This window comes from Pelophylax lessonae (genome assembly GCF_965119305.1).
Source record: "Pelophylax lessonae genome assembly, chromosome: 1".
Classification (NCBI taxonomy): domain Eukaryota; kingdom Metazoa; phylum Chordata; class Amphibia; order Anura; family Ranidae; genus Pelophylax; species Pelophylax lessonae.
In genome coordinates, this window is record NC_138768.1 from 805,762,890 (window position 1) to 805,785,011 (window position 22,122).

The window sequence follows — 22,122 nt, forward strand, 5'->3', positions numbered from 1 at the left end:
AAACAAACTTCCCTCCTGCAATCCACAGAAGTACAGCCAGGCAAGATTTGGCTCTACTTCTCCTTTAAGATTGCTGTTCATAAGAAGCATCAGCTGATATGAACCATGCCTTACAAAAAGAGCTCTCTGTAGACATTCAGTTAAAGTAGTTAAATCGCATAAGGGTGGAAAAGGATACAATGCAATCTCAGTGTTTAGGCATCCATCAGGCGACGGTTACATTTTCTATAAATGGAGACAGTTTAGTACTGTGGCTACTCTTCAAAGAAGTGGGCTCACAGCCAAGATAACTCCCCAGGCACAATGTAGAATCCCTAATGAGGTAAAGGCACATTGTAGATTCCCCAATGAGGTAAAGAAGAACCGATGAATAACAGCTAAAGGCTTTAAGACATCACTGGGACTAGCAAACATCCCTGTTCATGAGTCTAACATATGTAAGTCTTTGAACAGGCAGGGTGTACATGGCAGAATACCATAGAGGAAGCTTTTCCCCTCCAAAAAAACATTGCTGCGTGCCTGAAGTTTGCCAAAGAGCACCTTGGCAAACTGCAGTGCTACTAGGAAAATGTTTTGTGGACTGATGAAACAAAAGTTGAATTGTTCAGGAATACCACACAGCTCTTTGGGAGGCACGTCCCAAGTTTACCAAAATATCTTACAGGATAATGTAGGCAGGGCCGGACTGGCCAACCGGGATAGCGGGAATTTCCCCGGTGGGCCGTCGGCCCTGGGGCCGCTTTGAGATGGGGCCGATTTTAGATATGGACGGACGGCCGCTTACCGGCCGCTGCGCTCGAGCGCCGCCGCCGGATTCTTTTCAAATGCCTACACCAGCCGCTGTGAGCGGCATGACGTCATATCCGGCGGACAGCTGCGCGGCGGCGGATCTCCTCTCCTGCATGACGGGCCGCGCCATCCATCTCTCCCTTTCCTCCCACACGGACAGCAGCCGGCAGCGGGAGGTCGTCTGAGACACACAAGTGAGCGAAGCAGAGCCTGCCCTATGTTGCCCTGTTCAGCCAGGTAAGAGTAAACTGGCTGGGGGGGGGGGGAGAGAGTCAGCATTGTATTAGGGCCCCTAATACAATGAGATGAACAAAATGGTGGCCAAAGGTCTCCCACCACTGGTGTCCACTGATCCATGTCTCAAGAGGTCCCCCAGTGGCCAGCAAAATGGTCCCTGTCTCAAGCCAGCTTTCAGAACCTGCAGCAGCTGGTGATGACTGCAATACTAGATCACATTATAGCTGAAACCAGGGAAGACTGGCTAGCCGGGAACACTCTGACTTTTCTCCCACTGTAGCAATAGCACATACGGCATATGGTCTTTCAGAGGCGGTTCACACTGAGCCCCGGGTCACACTTAGGCGATGCGGGAAGGCTGCGAATTCGCAGCCTGTTCCCGCATTGCAAACGCACCCCTGGCAGTTCACACTGCCATATGCGATACGCTGGGGGTGTCAATGAAATCTTAACGACACCCCCAGTTTGATCGCATATCGCAGTGCGATCGTGCAGTTCGCACAGGATGGGATCGCACAAGTGTGAACCGCTGTGCGATCCGATCCTGATGCGGCTGCAAAAAAGGGTCCTGTGCGTGTTTGCTCCGGGTGCGGTGTGAATTTAGCCATACAAAGTGTATGGCTAAACTCGCACCGCACAGCCGATCGCATGTAATGAAGGAGCAGTGCGCTCCGACATTACATGCAAACGCCGCAGCCACGAGACCCGGTTCACACTGATGCGTGTGCGGGGTTCGCATGTAATGTCGGAGCGCACTGCTCCTTCATTACATGCGATCGGCTGTGCGGTGCGAGTTTAGCCATACACTTTGTATGGCTAAATTCGCACCGCACCCGCACAGGACCCTTTTTTGCAGCCGCATCAGGATCAGATCGCACAGCGGTTCACACTTGTGCGATCCGATCCTGTGCGAACTGCAAGATCACACTGCGATATGCGATCAAACTGGGGGTGTCGTTAAGATTTCATTGACACCCCCAGCGTATCGCATATGGCAGTGTGAACTGCCGGGGGTGCGTTTGCAATGCGGGAACACGCTGCAAATTCGCAACCTTCCCACATCACATAAGTGTGAACCGAGGCTCAAAGAAAACATTGCCTTGGGGCTTCCAATGCAACAGAAATTTGTAAAGTACTTTGTAGCAAGTGTGCCCTGGGTTTACCAGCATGTATCCCAGGCCACAGCAAAGTCCCGGGATCAGCAGCAACTTTTTGTCTCTCCCCTAGGTGCCACATTCCTAAATCAATTCCAATGGCAGCCCTGGGCCCTATACACAGGCTGCTGGCTGTCAGTCCTGTATTAGGGCCCCTTATACAATGCTTATCCGCCCCCCTCCCCCTTAATACAATGCTGTTCCCCCTGGCCCCCTCCCCCTAATACAATGCTGACCCCCCCCCTAAATTTAGGGGGAGGGGGATCATCATTGTATTAGGGGGAAGGGTGGGGGTTCAGCATTTTATTGGGGGGGCAGCATTGTATTAGGGGGATGGGGGGATTAGCCTTGCATTAGGGCCCCTAATACAATGCTGTTCCCCCTGGCCCCCTCCCCCTAATACAATGCTGATCCCCCCCCCAAAATTTAGGGAAAGGGGGGATCAGCATTGTATTAGGGGGAGGGGGCTAGGGGGAACAGCATTGTATTATGGGGAGGGGGGTCAGCATTGTATTAGGAGGAGGGGGCTGGGGGGAACAGAATTGTATTAGGGGGATCAGCATTGTATTAGGGGGAGGGGGCTAGGGGGAACAGAATTGTATTAGGGGGAGGGGGATCAGCATTGTAGTAGGGGGATGGGGGGGATTAGCCTTGTATTAGGGGGAGAGGGCCGGGGGGGTCAGCATTTTATTAGGGGAGGGGGGTCAGCATTGTATTAGGAGGAGGGGGCTGGGGGGGGAACTGCATTGTATTAGGGGGAGGGGGGATCAGAATTGTATTAGGGCCCCTGATACAATGCCGATCCCCCTCCCCTAATACAATGCTGACCCTTCTAATACAATGCTGTTCCCCCTCCCCCCTCCCCCTAATACAATGCTGACCCCCCCCCTAAACAGCTCTGTATTAGGGAAAGGGGGCCGGGGTGGGGGAGAACAGGCATTGTATTAGGGGCAGGGGGAGTGGGAGTCAACATTGTATTAGGGTGGGGGGGACAGCATTGTATCAGGGGGAACTGTAACTCTAAACTGGTAACCTTTAGAAATTTTTAAAGTGTTGCCGATGGGGATTTTTAGGTACCAATGTTTGTCGCCATTCCACGAGCTTGTACAATTTTGCATGAAAATGAAATGTTGGGAATCTTTTTACTTGTGCCGTAACATTATCTTTCACATTATGGAAAATAATTAGGCTAACTTAACTGTTTTCTTATTTTTTTAATTTAAAAAAAGTGAATTTTTTCCAAAAAAAAATTGCGTTTGTGAGACCGCTGCACAAATTCAGTTTGATAAATATTGCAACAATCGCGATTTTATTCTCTAGGGTCTCTGCTAAAAGAAAATCTATAATGTTTGGGGGTTCTAAGTAATTTTGAAGCCAAAAAAAAAAAAAAAAAGATTTGAAATTGTAAACAACGTGTTGGAAAAAGGGCCAGTCCAGAAGTGGTTAAATTATGTTTCATATATGAATACTTGATGACGTTGTGCTGGTGTGACGACGCAATGCTATGGGGCTGGTATGTAATTTTTTCCAGGGCTGGTTTTCATACCCAGTCCGGCCCTGAATGTAGGGGTGGCTGTCTGCCAGCAGAAGCTTAGTAGAAGTTGGGTGATGCAGCAGGACGACCCTAGGCAAAGAAGTAAATCTACCACAGACTAGCTTCAGAAAAAGAGTGGCCCAGTCAGAGCCCAGACTTAATCCTATAGAGATGCTGTGGAATGGCCTCAAGAGAGCTGTTCACACCAGACATCCTGCAAATGTGTCTTGACTGAAGCAGTTTTGTAAAGCGGAATGGTCAAAAATTCCTCTTGAACATTGTGCAAGTCTGATCCAGAGCTACTGAAAGTCTTTGCTTGAAGTTATTGATGCCAAAGGAGGTACGACCAGCTTTTAACTAAATTTAAGGGTTAACTTTTTTTTCCCTCACGCAATATGAATGTTTTTTAATGTGTTTTCAAGACACAAGAAATGATGATTCTTTTTGTGTTATCGGCTTAAGCACCTTGTGTTTCTCTGTTGCTGTGACTTAGATGGGGATCAGATCAACCAGTTCATTACAAGGGGTTCACATACTTTTTCTTGCCACTATATATACACAATATTACCAAAAGTATTGGGACACCTGTCTTTACACGCACATGAACTTTAATGACATCCCTGTCTTAGTTTGTAGGATTCAATATTGAGTTGGCCCACCCTTTGCAGCTATAACAGCTTCAACTCTTCTGGGAAGGCTGTCCACAAGGTTTTGAAGTGCTTGTATAGGAATGTTTGACCATTCTTGAAGAAGCATATTTGTGAGATCAGGCACTGATGTGGACGAGAAGGCCTGGCTCACAGTCTCTGCTCAAATTCATTCCAAAGGTGCTTGGTCGGGTTGAGGTCAGGACGCAAGCCAGTCAAGTTCCTCCACCCAAACTTGCTCATCCATGTCTTTATGGACCTTGCTTTGTGCACTGGTGGGCAGTTATGTTGGAACAGGAAGGGGCCATCCCCAAATTGTTCCCACAAAGTTGGGAGCATGAAATTTTCCAAAATGTCTTGGTATGCTGACACCTTAAGGGTTCCATTCACTGGAATGAAGGGGCCAAGCCCAACCCCTGAAAAACAACCCCACACCATAATCCCCCCTCCAACAAATTATTTGGACCAGTGCACAAAGCAAGGTCCATGAAGGCATGGATGAGCGAGTTTGGGGTGGAGGAACTTAACTGTCCTGCTCCGATTCCTGACCCAACCCGATAGAACACCTTTGGGATAAAATTCTAGCAGAGACTGTGAGCCAGGCCTTCTCATCCACATAAGAGCCTGACCTCACAAATGCGATTCTGGAAGAATGGTCTAACATTCCCCTAGACAAACTGTTAAACCCGCAGAGTTGAAGCTGTTATAGCTGCAAAGGGTGCGCCAACTCAATATTGAACCCTACGGACTAAGACTGGAATGCCATTAAAGTGTATGTGCGTGTAAAGGCAGGCATCCTAATACTTTTGATAATATAATGTATATCATTGCATTTTTCATGTAAAGCCCACCTCCAGGAAACTTGAAAAGTCTCCCTTAGGGTGGGGCTTATGCAAGGGTTAACTGCTCATTTTCTAGACATGGAAAAGTAGATTTACTTATAACTGACCTGCTCCACTCTGCTCCACTACCGAGCATGGAGGAGAGCCATCTGAAGGAAAGATCGGGTAAAAATGCTTTTACTCTTCAATAAACTAGGCAAACCTTTTAAAAATGTGAATTTTCACGTTCCCTGGAGCTTCAACTTCCATCTTCTATGTTAACTTCCATGCTGCTAGAAAAGATTAAAAAATAAAAAGAATGTTCTTTTTAAAATGTTTTGACTCCGATTTCATGGTTTTGCAGTAAAGGATTTGGCAAGCGGTGAAAGAAAGTCCGGAATTCACGTGTTCACTGCATCAGACATTATACATGGTAATTGTTTCTTCTAAAAGGATTATTTCTGATTCTGGTAGTGATAATGAAATGTTAACATTTTAACTAGAATCACAATTTAAGCTATAAAGAACCTCATTTGGTAAAATTTTATAATAGGTTAAATCTACCCAAAACGAATCATTCATTTTTTGGTGTATAATAGGGAGCTGAAAAATATAATGGTTCTATAAAATCACGTGGAGTCTGCTGTGGTGACACCTCTACTCTTTTGCATTTGCATAGTTGGCACAAAGGTTTTAAAAGAGTACAGCTCTTATTGCCAGGTGTTTTATATTACCCTCATCAGCTACTTTTATTAGGTCCACTATATGTTACCTATAAAGGGTTGCACTTGGCCAATCTCAATACTTAATTTCTCTGTGGTGTTCAAATTATGGCATTAACGGAGCTAATGTGTGCAGTGAAAACATTCTGCATACCATTACACCATCACCAAGCTGTGTACCTAACTCTGACCTTATCACCTTTTTTTCAAATGCCAAATGTACTATATATTGTGTCAATTCCTTGACCTCTGTAGCTTCATATTTCAGTTCCTAGCTGACAGGCGTGGCATCTGATATTGTTTCCTGCTGTATCCTCAAGGTTTGGCATGCTAGGCCTTCATGTATTTTCTTTATACCATAATAGGATGGCGCACACCACTGTACTACAACTTGATTGTTTCAGCTTAAATCATGCTTTAACTTTGTCTCAACATTTATAAGCACAATCCATCCTTCTCCATCAGCTGGATGGAGTGTCCTCAACAATGCTGGAACAATAAAGTCGTTTCTCTTTCGTTCATTGACAGACAGAGCTCCTAATTCTTCTTAGCCATTGGGTTATACTGCCCCCTACAGGAGTAGGACACTAGGCAGGAAAAAGTTTGACTACGTTTATGGGCAGTCCCAGGGGGGTATACACCCACTCTCAGCTATAGGCACTCAGTTTTGTTTCTGGACTAGTCAGAAGTAAGGACCTAGTTCCTTCGTGAGATCTCTGGTCCTGGCAATTTTTTTCCTCTTTAAATGGATTTTTCATATCTGTTATTTTGTTCCTGTGAGAATCTACTATCAGCTACTGGACTGGGCGACGGACTGGATAATTTAGATACAGAGGATCCCCCCAGTCTGGCCAGCGAGGCTGCGTGCTAGGTCGGCCGTGACATGGCCTCACTGGATGAGGCTGGCCTACGAGTTAAACTTCTCGTGAGGGCACATACGACCTGCCCTCGGCCTGAGTTGCAGCGTTCCTCCTGGCCGACAGTCACCCACATCCCGATGGAGTGGTAGTCTGTCAGGAGCAATGCCCACCCTGTTCCTGGTATGGTAAATGGCAGTCTCCCCTCTACCCCTGGAGGGTTTTTGGGGTGAACATGGGCCCCTCCCTTGGACGGTGGGACCCAGAGTCCCCCCCCCCCCCAGCCCTCTAAAAATCTGGTGGTCACTCCCTGGGTGGTGTTTTGAGTTGGCTTTTGCCACATGCTCTTAAGGGGGGCTTGTTGGGAGTCGCTGCTGACCAGATTTTTCCTGGTGCACAACGAGGGGTTGAGCAGGGTTCCCTTGCTACCCTGGGGGTTGGAGACTAAGGCAGGGATCTCCTCTGGGCTCCATGCTGCAGTTGTTGAGCTAGGGGAGCGGGTAGTTTGGCATCCGCGGGTCCGCACCTTGCGCGCCCGGATCCAGCCCAAAATTTAGGGTGCAGCTTTGCGGCCTACTGGTCGGGAGCAATGTGGGGCCGCCCCAGTGAGGGTGGCTGAAGCCACTATCCTCCATTTGGGCATCTGCCCTCCCCTCCGCTGCCCCGGGTGGTTGGCTCCACTGAAGCTTGCGCCCAGGCCGCTGAGCATCCACAAAAATTTAGGCCGTGACCTACTAGGCCATGCGGCCGTGTCGGCCTCCGTTGGGGAGGTGACCCCAGTGAGCCTGGCTGGGATAAATGCACTTGCGGCTGGGCCTCCACACAAATTGAGGCAGGGGCTTGAAGCCTACTAGGCCATGCAGCCAGCTTGGCACCTCCCTTGGAAGGAGTGGCGTTGTGGGGGTGGTTCACTTCTTTATGGCGAACATGCCATAATTCTTGTGGAGGGCACCCATCCCTTTTAGCGCGGCGAGACCATCAGGATACCCTGCCTGCGCGTCCGCGTCAAGGTGGGTGGCCCTAAGGGGACTATTTCCTATCATGCGGGCCTCTTTGGAGGGGCTCGGAGGGTGACTCCCTCCAGTTGGTGGTCCATTCGTGGACCCTGAGTCAGCGTCCCCCTTGTGGGATCGCAGTCGGTTGCCCTCCCCTGATTATGTTTTTCAGGGTGACCTTAGTATATAGTGTCCACCGCCCTCCCCTGCTTCATCTGTCCATCAGATCCTGAATCTGTTTTCGTCGGACGCGAGTCACCCTACTGGGTCTGCGTCCATGCACCCTGAGTGCTCAAATAGTGAGGATGATTTCTCTGTTCCTCTAGTCGTACATGAAAAGGCGCTGGTGGATGAACTGATTGCATGAAAAGGCGCTGGTGGATGAACTGATTGTGTCAGAGCATGAAGTTTTAAACATGGTGGAGATGCTATGTCTGAGGCGCCAGTCCCTTTTGGCAACTTAGGTCCTCTACTGTGGTGGAGGTGTTCCCCTTTCCCGCTTACTTTGACAGCATTGTCACAGAACAGTGGGGTTGTCCAAAATACACTGTTGTGGTCCGTAAAGCGTTTTGCTATGCGGTATCCTTATAAGGATTCCCTGCTTAAAAAGTGGACGGTCCCACCTGTAGTGGACTCGCCAGTTTCCAGGTTATATAAAGCTACCTTAATTCCAGGTGAGGAGTCCTTGGCCTTAAAAGATCTGGTTGATAGGAGAGCGGAGTCTCTGGCCCGCCATATATTTCACTATGGCTGGTTCGTCTTGGGCTGGTATTTACTATTGCATTGGTGTCGCAAACTCTGACGAGTGGACTAAACTTTTACGCCGGGACATGGAGGGGAAACTGCTTCCCCCTGCCTTTGTGGAGCTGGTGGATCAGTTGATCCAGGGGCTACAGTTTATCTGTGATGCCTCTTTGCATGCGGCTCCTTTTGATTTTAGGCTGTCTGTATCAGCAGTGGTCCTTCAGCGTCTTATCTGGCTGACAATTCGACCAGACTTCTAAAAAGGCCTTATCCTATCTCCCCTTCGCGGGGGATCACCTGTTTGAAGCTTTCTTGGATGACCTCTTTAAGGGTCTCACAAGGGGGGAAGAGTACCTTTCTTCCACAGGTTACCGAGGGCAAGGAGCCCCATATAAAGTCCTTTAGGGCCTCACCCGAAGGTTCCAAGAGGAGGCAGGCCATGAGGGGCTCTTCCAGACCTGCAGACAAGGCTTTCTCTGCAAGAAGGGCCCTCACCTGTCTCTGGGGTGGCGGGACATCTTTGCTGATTTCCGGATCAGTGGACCTCTCTGGTACTGGTCAAGTGGGTCCACAATGTTATTTGGTCCGGCTACAAGATTGAGTTTTGGTTTTTTCCTCCGGAAAGGTTCTTCCCTTTTAACCTGGACTTGTCCCCAGATCACTTACAGGGTCACTTTGGGGCAGTGCAAGACTTGTTATTTCATGGGGTGATTGTCCCTGTTCTGGCTTCGTTATATTTTCAGGGGGTTTTACTCAAACCTGTTTACAGTTCCCTGAAAGAAAGCCAAGGTACTTCCACTTCTGGACCTCAAGGCGCTTAACTGCTTTGTTTGGGTACAGAAGTTCTGAATGGATTCCATTCACACAGTAGTGGTGTCCCTACATCTGGGGGATTTTCTCGCTTCTATCGACATCAAGGACGCCTACCTTCACATTCCAATATGTGCCGGTCACCATCGCTCCCTCCACTTTGCCATGGGTGAGGAGCATTCTCAGTTTGTAGTGTTTACTTTTGGTCTCTCCTCCGCTCCCCGAGTCTTCACAAAGTGTTGGACCCAGTGCTAGAATTGTTTCATCAAGAAGGGATCACAGTACTGGGGTACCTGGAGGATCTTCTGTGAGCAGAGTCTCTGACTGCTCCGATGGACACCTTGGAGATTACTATGTGATTTGGCCTCAGCTACTCAGTTACTTCCTCTGGAAGAACTCCAGAAATTGCAGGAGGCAATTCAGCTCCTATTGTTCAGCAGACCATTATACCTCTGGGCTTGCATGCGGGTGCTGGGCCTGATGGTGTCTACCTTTTTGAGGCTGTTCTGTTTGCACAGTTTCACACGAGATCTCTGCAAAAAGAGGTGAAATGGGAAAAGAATTCAGTCTCTAGAGGTGGCTTCGTTCTCCGGCACTTCGACAGGGAAATCCTTCTCCCCTATACTGGGCGGTTGTCACCATAGATGTCAGCCTGTCCAGGTGGGAAGGCATCCTTGGCATAGCTTGTGCTCAGGGCATCTGGACTCGGGAGGAGTCCAGACTGCCGATCAATATACTGGAAGTCTGAGCGATCAGACTGTCTGGATCATTGAACAATTCGTCTTCAGGGGTGTCTGGTACGTATTCAATCGGACAATGCCACGGCCTAGGTCAATCACCATGGGGGCACAAGAAGTGTCCTGGCAGATCGGGAAGTAGCCGGCATTCTAAGGTGGGAAGAACGATCGTTCCAGCCCTCTCTGCTGTACACATTCTATGGAAGGTACAGAGGTTTGTGGCATGGTCTCGGGATCCTTTGGCAGATGCATGGTAGCTCCAGAATGGCCTCGCCGGTCTTGGTACGCCGGTCTGGTATGACTGGTCGCTGATGCTCCTTGGAGACTTCCCCTCAGGGAAGATCTGCTTTCTCAATGACCAATCTTCCATCCTGCTTTACAGTCTCTGGTTTTAATGGCTTGGCTGCTGAAAGCCAGGTGCTGAAGGATAGAGGTTTGTCTGAATCGGTGATTCCTGCGCTGTTAAAGATTAGAAAATCTACCTCTAGGAAGATCTACCATCGTGTTTGGAAGACATACGTTGCGTGGTGTGAGTCTTGGTGTTCTCCCTCGCTCCTTTTCGGTGGCTCGGATCTTGGCTTTCCTCCAATGGGGGGTTGAGCAGCCCCTGGCCTTGAGTACCATCAAGGGGCAGGTTTTGGCCTTGGCAGTTTTCTTTCAATGTCCATTGGCCACACTTTCTTTGGTGCGTAAGGGAGCTTGTAAATTGGTTCCTCCAGTGCGGTCTTCATTACCGCCGTGGGTCCTCAAATTGGTGTTGTCAGTTATCCAGAAATCTCCCATCGTAAATATCTGGAGGTTCTCCTGCTTACGTTGTCCCAGAAGGTGGCCTTTTTGGTTGCGATTACTTCTGCGTGCAGGATGTCGGAGCTGGTGGCGTTGTCTTGTCATTCACCTTACCTGTTGGTTTACAGAGCTAAGGTGGTTCTTCGTCCATATCCGATGTTCTTTCCAAAGGTCGTCTCTGATTTCCATTTGAATAAAGACACTGTGTTGCCTTCACTATGTCCCAGGCCTAAAAATCCTAAGAAAATTTGCTCTGCATTCCCTGGATGGGATTCAGGTGATCAGAGTGTACCTGGCAGCTATGGAGTCTTTTAGGAAGTCATACTCCCTATTTGTACTCAAGGTTGGACCTTCAAAAAGGTTGGCTGTTTCTTCTGTGACCATTTTCAGATGGATCAGACAGAAAGTGATTCAGGCCTTCTCAATTAGGGGTCAGGTTCCTCCTTTCCCTGTTTTGGCGCACTCTACTTGAGCGCTTAGTGCCTCCTGGGCCTTCTGTCATCAGGCATTAGTGATGCAGGTTTGCAAGGCGCCCATCTGGTCGTCTGTGCACACTTTTACAAATTTTTATTAGGTGGATGTGTTGGCATCTGCGGATGGTTCTTTTGGCTGCAAGTTTTTGCAGGCTGCTGTTTAGAGGACCTGGTCCTCTTTGAGGGTGTATTGTTTTTTTTCAGGTGAGCTCCAGTTTTGGTTGAGCTCCTTGTTACCTGGTTGGCTATGGTTAGCCTTAGAATTTTTTTTCTGCTGTTTTCCCACCCCTCATGTTTAACACTGCTTTGGGACGTCCCAATGGGTAAGAAGAATCAGGAGCTATGTCCTTCAATGAACGAAAGAGAAAATTGGATTTTTGACTTAAAATCCATTTCTCTGATGTTAATTGATGGACACAGCACCCACCCCTCTGTGGAGTTGGTTTTCTTCTGACACTGCTTGAAACAACTGAGTGCCTATAACTGAGTGTGGGTGTATACCCCCTGGGACTGCTCTTAGGCGGTCATGTTTTTTCCTGGCTAGTGTTCTACTTCTGTAGGCGGCAGTATAACCCAATGGTTAAGAAGGATCAGGAGCTGTGTCCATCAATGAACATCAGAGAAATGGATTTTACGGTAAGTCAAAAATCCCCCCTTTTTTTTTTTTTTTCTTATATGGTATGTAGACTAAATTGAAAGTAGTGTATTCCAGAAATGTGAGCACCCACTGCTGAAGTAGCAACAGTGGGGAATCTTTGAGCAGAACAAAGGACTTTATTAATATAGGTACTTTCCTCCTGAGATGCTGTAACCACCACGTTTGGCACAGCAAAAGAGTTCAAGTCACTTAGGCTAGGTTCACACTATTTTAGTTTCCTCACAGCCACATTTGCGCAGGCACAGCTGCCCATTCATTTGCATGGACTGCTGTACCTGTGGGAAACGTAGGATAACATGTCCTTGAACCTTTTTCTAAAATTGTAGCTGCAGGTAAACTGAATAGTGCTATGTGTTTCCATACATGAGAAAACGCTCTGTGGTTTCCAATGTGTGGGGGTACCAGGCCATAGATTGCATTTCTGTCCCATTTTAATGTTTTGTCTGTTATGGATCATGCAGCAGAAGGAGTGGGAAAGCTCCTACTATAGCAGGTGGACTGATAATAAAAAAATGATCCGTGAAAAGAATCAAACTGTATTTGGAAATGTCACTAAAGGGTCAATTTTATATATTTGTGGATAATCGTTTCCTTTCTTTTATTGATACAAAAATTATAAACCCGCGCTCGGAACTACAAAATATGATATATGTGAAAAAATTGGTGAACTGTATATTTGCAGCTGCTGCTCACTAAGTAAAGACTCAGAAAAATAGATGTACAGAAAAACAGTGCTTGCAATAATGTAAATAAAAATAAGAATAAAATATCATAAATTTATATGCAATAATAACCATAAAGTGCAATGGTGCTAAATATAAACTATAATCGTTGATAATATGAGTGCATAAAGTGCAATCGTGCTACATCCAAACCGTATTAATTTATAAACAAAATGCAATAATAGTTATCAATAAGAGCAGAGTGCTCAATATAAGGTGCAAGGGCGCAAAATTGTAACAAAAACAAATGTCCACAATGTGACAATTCAATAAATTGCCCAAATGATAAATAATGTATTAAGTCCAATATCAGGTGCAAAAGTGCTCAGAAAGGTGCTGTTGCCAAAGTGACGTTGTGTGGTTTGCCGTTTTAACGTCGATACACTTCCGGTAAACGGCAAACCACATGACGTCCCTTCCTGGAGTCTGTGGAACACACGCCGGCTGGGTTCCCGGAAGGATTATGTGATCGCCTTTTTATGTGGATCTGTGTCTTTTACATGATGATATCCTTTCTTTCCTTGTGAGTATTATTTTACCTTTCAATAAATAAACTATTTATGCGGGCTTCACCATGTCGATGCATCCCTTTTTTTGAGTGACACTGGAGAAGGGAATTTACTGTGTTTCCGCTTGGAGGTCCATTGGTCCACTTTATCACAAGGCTCCTTTGATCCGTCGGCTCTGGTGAGTGGATTCCCTAAGGGGATTTGAGGCACCTTGCACCGTGTGGATCACCTATAGCACTTTTGGCAGCAGCCCATTTCTGAGCACTTTTGCACCTGATATTGGACTTAATACATTATTTATCATTTGGGCAATTTATTGAATTGTCACATTGTGGACATTGTTTTTGTGCAGTTGGTTTGAACAGAGCAGCTTGGATCCTCCTCCTCTTCTCAGGTCCCTCATTACTGCTCCTAGCCCCTCCATCCAATCGAGTTCCCCACAGCAAGTATCTTGCTATTGGGGTATCTGAGCCGAGCTGCAGCTCCATGTGTCCATTCAGACACGGAGCTGCCGCTCGGCCCCGCCTCCTCTCTCTTCTGTTTGGCTAACTGACTTTGACAGCTGCGGGAGCCAATGGCGCTACGGCTGTGTCTCAGCCAATCAGGAGCGAGAGAGTCCCAGACAGCCGAGGGACTCGTGGACATCGCTGAATAGAGAAGGGGTTTAGGTAAGTATTAAGGGGTGCTGGGTTGGCTGCTACACCCACAAGGTTTTTTATCTTAATGCATTAAGATAAGCCTTCTGACTTTACAACTCCTTTAACCTAAGCCACCAATCATATTGAAACTTCCAGGTGGAATCTGAAAGATTAAATCTGATTTGTTACTTTTGTAGTACACACACCACAGAGGATGTCATTTTTCATAAACCCACAAGTGCATTTTTTACAGTTCTAGCATATGACACCGTTTCAATGACAATCTTTCTTTATAATGTCTTATTTTTGTACTGTTGCTGTTCCAGTGGAAATGCAGGTGGATAGGAAAAATCATGCTGTAGGGGAGGCCAGAGAACCGCCATCTGCAGACAGGTATGGGAGAATCCAATCCCTACTAAACCTTAAATACATTGTAATTTATACCTTTACTTAAATTATGATTAAACATTAATAAACGTGACATGTTATTAGTTAGTGTAACAACTTGACAAGTGAATGTGAAATTCTTCCAACCCCTCTGCACAGGGAAAGAGGCCAGGAGGCAGAAGAGAACCTTTCCGAGTCCAAGATGGAGGAGCTTTTGGCAGCTTTGGAGTGGAGGTTGGTGTTCCTTCCTGCTAATTTATTACATCTGCATTTGTTGGGTCATTTTGTTCTGTATTGTAGTATTGCAGTAGGGATTGGTTCTGTTGATTGCATCCTTCTTGGTGAAGGTATATGTGATGTGGTAGCACTAAACTAGGGCACTTATTTTTGGGAGTGCATGAAAATATAGTATATGATGCACAGAGAGCCTTTCCTCCCTCAACCAATGGCTTTATGATAATGGAATAGGTCACACTGGCAGTTCTCACACAAGACAATATTTTCATGGTCTTGCAGCTCTAAATTACCATGAAAATCAGCAGATCTAGGAACATAAAACAAAGAAGAGCACAATGACCTTGTGTGGTTAACTTTAATTTAACAAATTTAGTAATTTAGCAAAAAATAGTAATATGCATACTCGGGCACTAGACATAGAAGGAATTTCTAGATCTCAGAGGACTTGTCAGATCTCACTCTAATCTCCAGGTTTATCCTCAGTCAAAGTAAACCTGGCCATACACTCATAGATTTCAAACAGATTCCTTCATCCATGGTACTTAGTGCTAATAGACAAATCTCTTGCTGGGGCTTTTGTATTCTGACAGCCAGTGTCCTAGGATGTCAGAATAACCAAGCGGTGCCTGCATCTAATTGGAAACAGGTGTGGTTCAGCTGAATAATTTTTCATTTGAGGTATGTTGAGTAGAGTGGTGCCAACAGGGCCATCCACTAATTGAATTTACAGTGGACCATAGCCACTGTAGGACAGGAGGTGTTATTTGCAGGATCACCAGGTAAAAATCAAGGGAAAGCTTGAAAAAATTGAATGCAGTGACCACATCTAAGGACTGGTAATCTGCAATGTATAAAATATGTGACTCCTACAATACAGCTCACAGCACTTCTACTCATAGACCATGGGTTATTTTGCAGGCTACCTTTAGGTGATTGGACGCTGGTGAAAAACTGGCAGGATTGCCCGTAATGCACATTTATATAACCTCACCCATTCCAAGAAGCTCCAGTTTTTGCTAGTGTTCTTAGGTGATGTACCTCTTCCCTTTTTAGAGAACTTTTTTCCTTTTTAACCATTCATTTTCTTCTTGGATGCTTTTATCAAAATCTGACTGCTTATTGCTCTATGCTATCAAGCAGTCTCCAGATCGGTATTAGATAATAAACTGTACCGTGCAACATAAAGTGCCAATCTTTATATGTGCAATCCTTAAATGTGCAAATATTATATATTTAATAAAGTGCAATATGTGCAGACCAAAACAAATAAATATATGAAGAGGTTTTTTTTAGGATAGAAAATATACATAAAAATTAAATGTGTATATTCTTAGAAAAATAAAAATACTGTTCAGTATTATGTGTCCATTTAATATATAAAAAGATAAGTGCAGCGCTTGGTGAGAAGTATACCTGTCGTGTATGAACAGGTCTGCCTATATAAACAAGTGTACTTATTAGACAAATTAAAAAATATGATACCATACAATGAAGTGCAATGCACAATGAACATATTCAAAACAGTACACATGAGTGTATAACAACAACATTAGCTCATAGCTGTGCAAAAAAGTATCATACAAAATTGGAAAGATTAAAGTGCATGAAGTGACAATACACTGTAAATTTGAATGAGGAGTTGCCTCTAGTCCACTACAATCAAACATGTCTTAATTCAAAGAAGGGGTCACCAGGACGTCTACATCCACCACCTGGGAGGGGGAGTTAATGCTCTTACCAGAAATGGTAGACTCAACTGCCAGCGGCAAAGAGTCAATCAAGCTTGGAACTGGAGCATTGATAATAATCTCTGACAGGCTGAGATCTTTTTCCTTTTTATCAGGTCCCTTCTAGTGGATCATAGACAAAGAAAAAAGGAGTTGGGACTTTGAGTGAGATATGGGACTGAGTCTGATTGGAAGACACAAATATGAAATATAAATAATATCAAATGTGCACACATGTGCATTTGCTGTATTCAATAAATTTGATATTATTTATATTTCATATTTGTGTCTTACAATCAGACTCAGTCCCATGCCTCACCCAAAGTCCCAACTCCTTTTTTCTTTGTCTTTTAATAAAGGGATGGAGGTACAATTGTTAGTTGTAACCTCATTTAAAGTCCCAACCCTTTCTTCACATATTCTAGTGCAGTGTTTCTCAACCTTTTTTCAGTCGAGGCACACCCCAAAAATTATGGAAAGTCTCAAGGCACCCTTTAAAAAATTATGGACAGTCTTGAGGCACCCCATCCTAAAAGTTTTACATATTGCAGCAACATACACATACGTAGGGTGCCCAACGTTTGAGGTACAAGTTGGTACTGACTAGTATTCCAATGTTTCTCTTTTTCCTCAGTTTTTCTCCATCACTCAGCTAATATGACCCCAAAACTTATGGAGAGAAGCAGGGGAGGGTCAAACAAGCATGCAACGCAGGCGACTGACATCCTCCTCATCAACTGATGATGTCATTGGTCGTTAGCAGGTCGGCAGCTAGAGGGTCGTAATGGTGCACAATGAAAACCTGTGACTTTGTGTAACGTAAAAGGCAGGCTTCATCCACCCGCTGCCCTGTATACAATTTTTGGGGTATTTTGCTGAGGCACCCCTGAAGAGACCCCAAGGCACACCAGGGTGCCTGGGCACCCTGGTTGAAAAAGGCTGTTCTAGTGGATCATGGATTCTGATAACCATGAATATGTGACCACATTTGGAATCCAAACAATGACATGGAGGATGCGTTTCGTCCACACGGACATCATCTGGTATTGTCTTTGTTCAGCCATTGCGCTTATATATAGACAAAAAAATCACTCCTAAATTTAGCTCATCAATTAACAGTATTGTCAGTCTTACCATTGAAATGGAAGCGGTTCCATCATGGCGTCTGTTGTGCGTTCTAGACCTCTACCCCATGTGGATAGTGAAAAAGGTTTGTATGGGATGCTGGCCCGCTATGTGAACCAAGCCTCAAGTTTACATTACATGTGAGGCTTGGTGTAGTGTTCTCGCGCCGCAGTGCTTAATCCACCGGCAGTGCGCAATCCACCGGCCCGACCTAGCTTTCCACTCCTCAGTTTAGTAACTGAGCATGGCGAGGTCACATGACTCAGGAAGGCGCGCATGCGTAGTGCTATGGTTTTAGCACTGTATATCATGCCTTGATCTGATATCTTAACATGGCGTGGTCACATATCGTGGTCTCGCGATAGTCCAATGCAACTCTGCATAAAAAGGGGGACTATATCAACCACTGCTTTAAAAAGTATATGTAAAATATGTGAATATAAAAAAATAGGGACACAAAAAGTAAATGTATCTATATAAAACCTATGTGGAACGTAAATAAGTCTCGGTAAGAATAAGAGGCTATATATTCAAAAATTATAAAAAATGGAGACCGGCACATTCATTCTATACTGATGCCCTATTTATAAAAGCATTAATGTCCCATTCAGTGTTCATCCCATATGGTGAATAGGATTTAAGTTCATAGATCCAAAGTTTCTAAACGTGAAACAACCCTAGTATTCGAACCCCCCCTTCATTGGGATATACATTATCTCACAAAAGTGAGTACACCCCTCACATTTTTGTAAATATTTTATTATATCTTTGCATGTGACAACACTGAAGAAATTACACTTTGTTATAATGTAAAGTGGTGAGTGTACAGCTTGTATAACAGTGTAAATGTTCCGTCCCCTCAAAATAACTCAACACACAGCCATTAATGTCTAAACCGCTGGCAACAAAAGTTAAAGCCCAAATTGGGCCCAATTAGCCATTTTCCCTCCACGGTGTCATGTGACTTGGTAGTGTTACAAGGTCTCAGGTGTGAATGGGGAGCAGCTGTATTAAATGTGGTGTTATCGCTCTCACTCTCTTACTGGTCACTGGAAGTTCTACCTGGCACCTCATGGCAAAGAACTCTCTGAGAATCAGAAAAAAAGTTGCTCTACATAAAGATGTCCTAGTCTATAACAAGATTGCCAAGACCCTGAAACTGAGCTGCAGCACGGTGGTCAAGACCATACAGCCATTTAACCAGACAGGTTCCACTCAGTACAAGCCTCGCCATGGTCGACCAAAGAAGTTGAGTGCATGTGCTCCGCATCATATCCAGAGGTTGTCTTTGGGAAATAGGTGTATGAGTGCTGCCAGGATTGCTGCAGAGGTTGAAGGGGTGGGGGTGAGCCTGTCAGTGCTCAGACCATACCCCGCACACTGCATTAAATTTGGTCTGCATGTCTGTCATCCCAGAAGGAAGCCTCTTCTAAAGATGATGTAAGAGAAAGCCGCAAACATTTTGCCGAAGACCAGCAGACTTTGGACATGGATTACTGGAACCAGATTCTGTGGTTTGATGAGACGAAGATAAACTTATTTGGTTCAGATGGTGTCAAGCGTTTGTGGTGGCAACCAGGTGAGGAGTACAAAGACAAGTGTGTCTTGCCTACAGTCAAGCATGGTGGTGGGAGTTTCATGGTCTGGGGCTGCATGAGTGCTACCGGCACTGGGGAACTACAAATTATTGAGGGAACCATGAATGCCAACATGTAATGTGACATACTAAAGCAGAGCATGATCCCCATCCCTTCGGAAACTAGGCCACAGGGCAGTATTTCAACATAACGACCCCAAACACACCTCCAAGACGACCACTGCCTTGCTAAAGAGGCTGAGGGTAACGGTGATGGACTGGCCAAGCATGTCTCCAGACCTAAACCCTATTGAGTATCTGTGGGGCATCCTCAAACGGAAGGTGGAGGAGTGCAAGGTCTCTAACATCCACCAGCTCTGTGATGTCCTCATGGAGGAGTTGAAGAGGACTCCGGTGGCAACCTGTAAAGATCTGGTGAACTTCCATGCCCAAGAGGGTTAAGGCAGTGCTGGAAAATTAATTGACACTTTGGGCCCAATTAGGATATTTTCACTTAGGGGTGTGCTCACTTTTGTTGCCAGCGGTTTAGACATTAATGGCTCTGTGTTGTTATATTTGAGGGGACAGCGCATTTACACTGTTAAACAAGCTGTACCCTCACTACTTTACATTGTAGTAAAGTGTCAAATGAAAAGATATAATAAAATATTTTAAAAAATGTGAGGGGTTTACTCACTTTTGTGAGATACTGTATATTTATCTATAATGAGAAACTGTGTGCCCGTAGGCTTCGTATTAAAATATTTTAAAAAATGTGAGGGGTTTACTCACTTTTGTGAGATACTGTATATTTATCTATAATGAGAAACTGTGTGCCCGTAGGCTTCGTATTATGGTAGCGAAGGTAATGTTTGGGGACGTTATGATTGGTCTGACCCTTTTTGATGTTAGCTATATGTTCGTGCGGAGAAAGGGCGTATAAAACACCCTAAATATTGCTTTTTATTCAGACACGTAAGTAAATATACAATTTCTCTTACGTCCTCCTACAGTCGCCGCCCACTCATACAGTCTTCACCAATGGGGTATTGACTTCCTCTCCACAGGCGTAGCTAGGCATAAGACTTGTTAGAAACAAAGCATTTACATACACATCCATGGGGGCTGTCCCACTAGTCCAATACCCCCCTGCAATCAGCCATCCCAGCTCAGTTTGTCTTCTGCCTAGTTAAGGAGTAGATGGGCTTCCCTGTGCTGGGGCTACAGCCTCAGCCTTCTTCTATTTTATTATTTTATTTTCTGCAAATGTCATTTTTTCTTTGCATTACTAGCTGTTTTTTTTTGTCAGCGTTAGTCGGATCTTCGGATGAAGACGGCGTTTGCGGAGCTGGGAATCGGACTGGTCGTCCTGATTCTCCGGGACAGAGGGTCAGATGGAATCCCAGCCCGCCATCGAGCATTTAGCAGGCTATGTGTTCGCCCTGGCCTTGCAAACGACCCATCCCTGTCCTCAGGGATGCAGCCTGTGAGGTGGCTACCTCACTGGACACATCCATGGTTCGTCCGTACACTACTGGTGTCCTGCGTTTTTTTGGCTGACGGCACTCCCCTGCCATCTGAGGGCGGGCGGTTTTCCGTTTGATATTAGGCACCCCACGCCATCGAGTACAGGTAAGTACACTCTGTGTGGGGCCTCTGTCTGGGGCTGGCAGTCCTGTGTCTGTGGTGTCCCCTTATGTCTGTGCTTTTTGGGCTCCCTGATCCCGGTCCCTGGGGGGGGTTTTTTCTCTCACAGCCAGCGCTGTGTGGATTTTTGGGGGTCCCTCTCCTGTGTCACTTTAGGGTGCTTGGAGGTACAGACACGTGCGGCGACCGCTGCGGGGTTAAAAACCGCCGGTCCGCCATTTTAGGTGTGGGCAGCATGTCTGGCTTCCCTATGGGCGCTTATACAGTATGGTATGTAGTGTATTTTGGCGTCTTGCGGCACCATCTTGTGTGTGGCAAACAATCGTTCCGAGCACATGTCGGCGGCCATTTTACCGAAGCTTCCCATTCCTTTCTATAGGCAACCATTTTTCCTTAGCCTGCAGCCTCAGTTCAGTCTCTGGCGGTGACATCACTTCCTTCTTTCACTCAGGAGCGACCGACTGCAGTGGTAACACAATTTTGGGGCTCTGTTCTGCTGTCCTTTTGTCCTCCCTTGTACAATCTACCTGGCTTTCAGTTTGTCCCTGCTGGGGGTCTGTGTTCCACAGTCATTGTAGCGGTGTGCTGCGGGATCCGCAGCGCGCTTAAAGGGCCAGTACCTTACAAAAAAGAAAACAAACTTTTTTTGCATTGGAATCCCAGGACAGCAAATTTCCTCTAGCGTTGGTGGGGTATTCAGGTTCCTCTGAATCCTCTGCCCTGACTAATTTGTCTGCTGTAGTGGCGACTTTGGTGTCCAAAATGGATGTGCTGATGAACTGAACATGCTGCTAGAAAAAGGCCTAGGATTTCTTTTTCTTCTGATTCTGAATGTGACATCATTTGCTGTAGGTAGCGTACCCCTTGAAGGGTCTCGCTCTTCTCAGTCTGAGGGGGAGGCGGAGGTTGCATGGGTGGATGATTCCCCCCCTGGGATGCCCGAGGAACGCACAGCTATGGATGCGCTGATTCTTGCCGTGAAAGAAACACTACATTTAGAGGATGAGCCCAATCCTCCAGGCATTGTGTCCTCTTTTGGTACACACAGGACCTGCAAGACGGCGCAGGGTTTTCCTTGCCCCGCTGAGTTTCATCACACAGTGAATGAGCAATGGCGCAGTTTAAAACACACCTTCACAGTGCCAAAAAGGTTCCAACTTCTTTACCCTTTTGCGTCTCCTACGGTTTCGCGCTGGTGTGTGGCTCCTCAATTGGATCACACTGTGGCCAGATTGAACAAGGCTACTCTGGTTCCCACCGAAGATTCTCCGGTATTTAGGGATCCTACGGATAGGAGGCTGGAAACGCTTTCCCGCCATTCTTACATGGTGGCAGGTTCCATGCTAAAACCTATTTTTGCCTCTGTCATGGTGGCTCAGGCTGTGGCGGATTTGACCAAGGTGATAAGACGCGCCCTCGTGGCGGATTCTGCCCCCCCTACTACCTTGGAAATGGTGGACCAGGTTTATCAAGGGGTAATGTATCTGTGCGATGCGGCCTTAAATGAGGCCCCATTAGCTGCGCGCCTGTCCAAAAAGCTGAAAAGCTGGTCGGCTGACCAGAAATCCAGAAAGACGGTGGCTGAGACAT

At 46.0% G+C, this 22,122-nt stretch overlaps 1 protein-coding gene across 1 annotated transcript in view; it reads left to right on the forward strand.

Annotated features, from left to right (window-relative positions):
* Positions 1-22,122, forward strand: part of LOC309549589 (piRNA biogenesis protein EXD1-like) — a gene marked incomplete at its 3' end in the record, with an annotated part of 299,356 nt that overhangs the window by 108,164 nt on the left and 169,070 nt on the right. The window contains exons 3-5 of the mRNA XM_082249962.1: positions 5,547-5,615; positions 14,160-14,226; positions 14,380-14,454. Of these exons, the coding sequence (XP_082106088.1) occupies positions 5,547-5,615; positions 14,160-14,226; positions 14,380-14,454 (211 nt within the window). The remainder of the gene's footprint in view (positions 1-5,546; positions 5,616-14,159; positions 14,227-14,379; positions 14,455-22,122) is intronic.